The 5,439-nt window shown below is 37.9% G+C and overlaps 1 protein-coding gene across 1 annotated transcript in view; it reads right to left on the bottom strand.

The window, feature by feature from the left end:
• KNL1 (kinetochore scaffold 1) overlaps window positions 1-5,439 on the bottom strand; it is a 59,999-nt gene that overhangs the window by 50,549 nt on the left and 4,011 nt on the right. Inside the window, exons 3-5 of the mRNA XM_012806308.2 lie at window positions 4,892-4,953; window positions 3,423-3,475; window positions 2,642-2,675 (exon numbers count right to left, since the gene is read on the bottom strand). Of these exons, the coding sequence (XP_012661762.1) occupies window positions 2,642-2,675; window positions 3,423-3,475; window positions 4,892-4,953 (149 nt within the window). The remainder of the gene's footprint in view (window positions 1-2,641; window positions 2,676-3,422; window positions 3,476-4,891; window positions 4,954-5,439) is intronic.

Below are 5,439 nucleotides of genomic sequence, written 5' to 3'. Positions count from 1 at the left end.
CCCCCCCAATGGTGTCCCACTTTACCAATGTTAAAAATCTGGTCACCTTATTAATAATACATGCTTATAAAAAAAGGAAAGAATGAACTCTATAGCAGTTCACTTTCTAGAAATTTAGCCTTAAAATAAGTAAATAAATGGAAAAAATCCTAGTTTCCATCAATAGGAAGCTGACTAATGTTGGTACAGACATACCAACATTTGCTTGTATGTTGGTAAGACATACCAATAGATTGTAACAGACTGAGTTCATCTTTATATAATAACATGGATAGTGCTAAAAGACATATTAAGTGATCTCATTTTTGTCTTATTTAAAAAAACAAATGCTAAACATAAACTTGAATATATATAAAAAAATTTGTGGGTGGTGCTTGTGGCTCAGTGAGTAGGGTGCAAGCCCCATATACCGAGGGTGGCAGGTTCAAACTCGGTCCCAGCTGAACTACAACCAAAAAATAGCCAGGCATTGTGGTGGGCGCCTGTAGTCCCAGCTACTCAGGAGGCTGAGGCAAGAGAATCACTTAAGCTCAGAAGTTGGAGGTTGCTGTGAGTTGTATGACGCCACGGCACTCTACCAAGGGCAACAAAGTGAGACTCTGTCTCTACAAAAAAAAAATTTCTGCAAGGACACCCCAAATTATCAACATAAATTATCATTCAGGAGTAGACCACTTGGTCACCTGACAGAAAGAGATAATTTTTACACACTGCCGTGCCCAGCCAATTTTTACTTTTTAATATTTATTTTTCTTTTCTTTTTTGTTTTTGGAGACCGAGTCTCACTTTGTTACCCTTGGTAGAGTGCTGTGGCATCATAGCTCACAGGAACCTCAAACTCCTGGGCTTAAGCAATTCTCTTGCCTCAGCCTCACAAGTAGCTGGAACTACAGGCACCTGCCACAACCCCCAGGTATTTTTTTTTTTTTTTTAGAGACACAGTCTGGTTCTGGCTCAGGCTGGTCTTGAACCTGTGAGCTCAGGCAATCCACCCACCCCAGCCTCCCAAGTACTGGGATTACAGGTGTGATCCCATGCCCAGCCTTAATATTTATTTTTCAATTTATTTACTTCTGTACTTTTTTGAAACTATGACTACTATCACTTCCATTTCTTTTCTTTTTTAATTGTTTATAGAGACAAAATCTTTCTGTATTGCCTAGGCTGGTTTTGAACTCCTGGACTCAAGGGACCCTCCCATCTCAGCCTCTCAAAGTGCTAGGATCATAGGCATGAGTCACTGCACCTGGTTTCCATTTCTTTATTTCAATAATATTTTTGTTTTGAGACAAGGTCTCTCTGTTGCTCAGGCTAGAGTACAGTGGTGTAATCACAGCTCACTGCAACCTCAAACTCCTGGGCTCAAGCCATCCTCCTGTCTTAGCCTCCCACATTGTTGGGTATACAGATGTGTGCCACCACACCCAGTTAAGTTTTCTATTTCTTATAGAGATGGGGTCCCCTTATGTTGCTCAAGCTAGTATCAAATTTCTGGTCTCAAGAGATCCTCTCACCTCAGCATCCCAAAATGCTAAGATTACAGGTGTAAGCCACTGCACCCAGCCCATTTCAACTATTTTAATTTAATAAAATTTAATAAGTAATATATTTACATAGTTCAAAATTAATAAACCACAAAACCAACATGTATTCTCTTGCAAGGTTCTCTTTTCCATAGGCAATCTTACTAGTTTCTTCAGAGATATTTATTCAAATATACATGCACACATTTACACACACACATTTTTCTTTGTATCCCTTTATACAAGTGAAAATATACTACATACTTTGTTTTGCATCTTGCTTTTTATCCAAAGCCATATGGCATAGAGATTTTTCTATTTAGTACGTATAAAAAGAGAGTATTTTTTTCCTAGCTGTATAGTAGTGAATTATATCGAAGATGTGCAGTTTACTTAACTAGTCCCAACTAGATGGACCTCTAGGACCTTTCACAACTTTTATTATCATAATAAATGCTACAGGGAATAATCTTATATATTCATCATTTCAAAAATTTAAAAGTATATTGGTGAGATAAATTCCCAGACATGAAATTGGTGAATTGAAGAGTAAGTGCATTTGAAATTTTAAGTGATAGTGCCAAATTGCTTTCTACAATTTATACTATACTTTTCATCTATATCCTTAACTGATTAAATAGAAAATAATACCTCAGCAGTCTAAATTTTACCTCTTTTTTAATAAATAAAAATAACCATTGGGTGGCACCTGTGGCTCAAAGGAGTAGGGTGCCAGTCCCATATGCTGGAGGTGGCGGGTTCAAACCCAACCCTGGCCAAAAACATGTTTTCATTTGTTAAAGAGATACTGGTATTACTTTTCTAGGTATTAACATTATAATAAGAAAAACTAACTTAATAAAACAAATATGAAGACTTGCTATTTATTGTTTTATACTAACTGATGAATATAAGGATTTATATATGAAAGCAGAGTGTTTTATCACTACTAAAACTATAAACTGAAAAATGCCCATATTTATCAGATATACTAAATTCTGCAAATAATTTATTTTCTGAATTAATCCTAAGTATTTCACAAAAGGGACATGAAAATTTTAAAAAAGAATATTAATTTATAACTTTTAAAATATTATTTGAACATTTCTCCTACTTACTGTATAAACAGAACATTTTCTCTTGCTTCTGTTTCTAAAAATAAAATAAAAGTTAAATTTGTTTAAGGATACACTGATAAGGCATTAGAAAAATTATATAAGGATATTAACAAGAATTTTAAAAAAAGAAATTACTATCTACTCTCCACATCCATGATTCAATGTATACTTTTAAAACAATAAGATTAGGGCAGCGCCTGTAGCTCAGGAGTAGGGGTCTAGCCTCACCAAACTGCAATGAAAAAATAGCCAGGCATTGAGGCAGGTGCCTGTAGTCCCAGCTACTCCAGAGCTGAGGCAGGAGAATCACCCAAGCCCAAGAGCTGGAGGTTGCTGTGAGCCATGACACCATAGCATTCTACTGAGGGCAACAAAGTCACATTCTGTCTCAAAAACAAAACAAAACACCAATAAGATAAAACAACAACAACAAAAAGATAGTCAATAAGTTATCTAGTGGGTGGTGCCTGTGGCTCAGTGAGTAAGGCACCTGCCCCATATACCGAGGGTGGTGGGTTCAAACCCAACCCTGGCCAAAATGTAACAAAAAAATAGACAGGTGTGGTGGCTGGCACCTGTAGTCCCAGGTACTCGGTGGCTGAGGCAAGAGAATCACCTAAGCCCAGGAGTTGGAGGTTGCTATGAGCTGTGACGCCACTGTACTCTACAGAGGGTGATGAAGTGAGACTTTGTCTCCAAAAAAAAAAAGTTATCTAGTTAGATAGGCACAGTAAAATTTTAAAGAAAACATATTTAACAAAAATTACAGTAACAAATTTACCTGTCGTTTCTGACTTTTTCACTGTTTTCATATGAGACTCTGTCTGGAATACCCTGGAAGAGAAAATACAGATGACTGAAACTCTGTAACTTTTAATTAGAATTTTTTGGTGTTAATTTATAGTCTATGTTGAGATAGGCAAAAATAACACTTAAGATTTCAGTTTTCTCTCTGCTATATCACATACTATTTATATCTCAAATACCAAAATTTATGTAGCATATTAAAATCTATTGTGGCTTTTTAAATGAGCTCTAACCTAATCACTATTTTATTCCTTTTTTTTTTTTGAGACAGAGCCTCAAGCTGTCCCCCTGGGTGGAGTGCCATGGCATAGCTCACAGCAACCTCCAACTCCTAGGCTCAAGCGAGTCTCCTGCCTCTGCCTCCCAAGTTGCTGGGACCACAGGTGCCCGCCATAAGCCTGGCTATTTTTCTTTTCGGTTGCAGCCATCAATGTTGTTTGGCGGCCAGGGCTAGATTCAAACCCACCACCTTAGGTGTACGTGGCTGGCGCCTTAGCCACTTGAGCCACAGGCGCCAAATCTTATTCCTCTTTTTAAAAAAGTTTTATTTTAAGCCAAGCTCATGCCTATAATCCTAGCACTCTGGGAGGCTGAGGCGTGTGGATTGCTTAAGCTCAGGAATTTGACACCAGCCTAAGCAAGAATGAGATCTTGTTTCTACTAAAAATAGAAAAACAAACCCAGTATGGTGGTGTATATCTATAGTCCCAGCTACTAGGGAACCTGAGGCAGGGAATCACTTGAGCCCAGGAGTTTGAGGTTGCTGTAAGCTATGACATCACAGTACTTTAGCCTGGGCAACAGAGTGAGACTCTGCTTCAAAATAAAATAAATAAATAAATGAATAAATAAAAAGTTTTATCTTACTTTATTTTTTTACTTTTTGTGGAGATACGGTGTCACTATGTATTCAGGCTATCATCCAACTCCTGGCCTCAAGCAATTCTCCTGCCTCAGCCTCCAACGTGATAGGATTATAGGCTTGAGCAACTGTACCCAGTCTGTTTTCTTTTTTAAACATAATACTGAATAATACCCTCTTAAATAAAAACTCTCTAAGGTTTATCTAATTGAAATACAGATCATCCAAATTAGTACCAACATACTTGGTTTGTCACACAGTAAAGCATTACCTATAACATTTTATTTATTTATTTATTTTTAGAGTCTTATTTTATCATCCTCAGTAGAGTGATGTGGCATCATAGCTCACAGCAACCTCCAACTCCAGGGTTTAGGCAATTCTCTTGCCTCAGCAAGAGTACCTGGAACTATAGGTGCCCACCACATACTCAGCTATTTTTTTTGTTGTGGTGGTTGTTGCAATTTGCTGGGGCCAGGTTTGAACCCACCACCCTTGGTATATGGGGCTGGCACCCTACCCACTGAGCCATAGGCGCCGCCCTACCTGTAACATTTTAATTATTTCTCCTTTCAACTTACTTTATAGTATCTGCAAAGCTGACTCGTCGAGAGTTTTTCTTATTCTTCAAAGCATTCGATTCCTAAGGGCAAAGAATATATGGTATGATTTGGTTTCTAGACTGCTATAGACAAAGATCAGGTCTTACACTGAGTTAATTCTTAACATGCTGTAGTAGACGTCAGAATTTTTCTTTTTAAGGCTGGAATATTTCACTGCATACACATATACATACTACCACATTTTCATACATTCATCCATTGATGGGACACTTAGGCTGCTTCCACTTTTTGGCTACTGAGAATTATGTTGCTATGAACATGGGTGTATAAGTATCTCTTTGAGACTTTTTTTGAGACAGTCTTACTCTATCACCCTGGGTAGAGTGCCATGGCATCATAGCTCACAGCAAACTCAAACTCCTGGGCTTGAGTAATCCTCTTGGAGCCTCAGCTCTGGGTCTACAGGAATGTGCCACTATATCCAGCTAATTTTTTTCTGTTTTTAGTAGAGGCAGAGTCTTGCTCTTGCTCAGAGTGGTCTCAAAATCCTGAGTTCAAGGGATCCC

The sequence above is a fragment of the Otolemur garnettii genome, unplaced genomic scaffold (genome assembly GCF_000181295.1).
Source record: "Otolemur garnettii isolate 467f Iridium unplaced genomic scaffold, OtoGar3 scaffold00050, whole genome shotgun sequence".
In the NCBI taxonomy this organism is placed as follows: Eukaryota; Metazoa; Chordata; class Mammalia; order Primates; family Galagidae; genus Otolemur; species Otolemur garnettii.
This window is presented reverse-complemented; position numbering and strand designations above follow the sequence as displayed.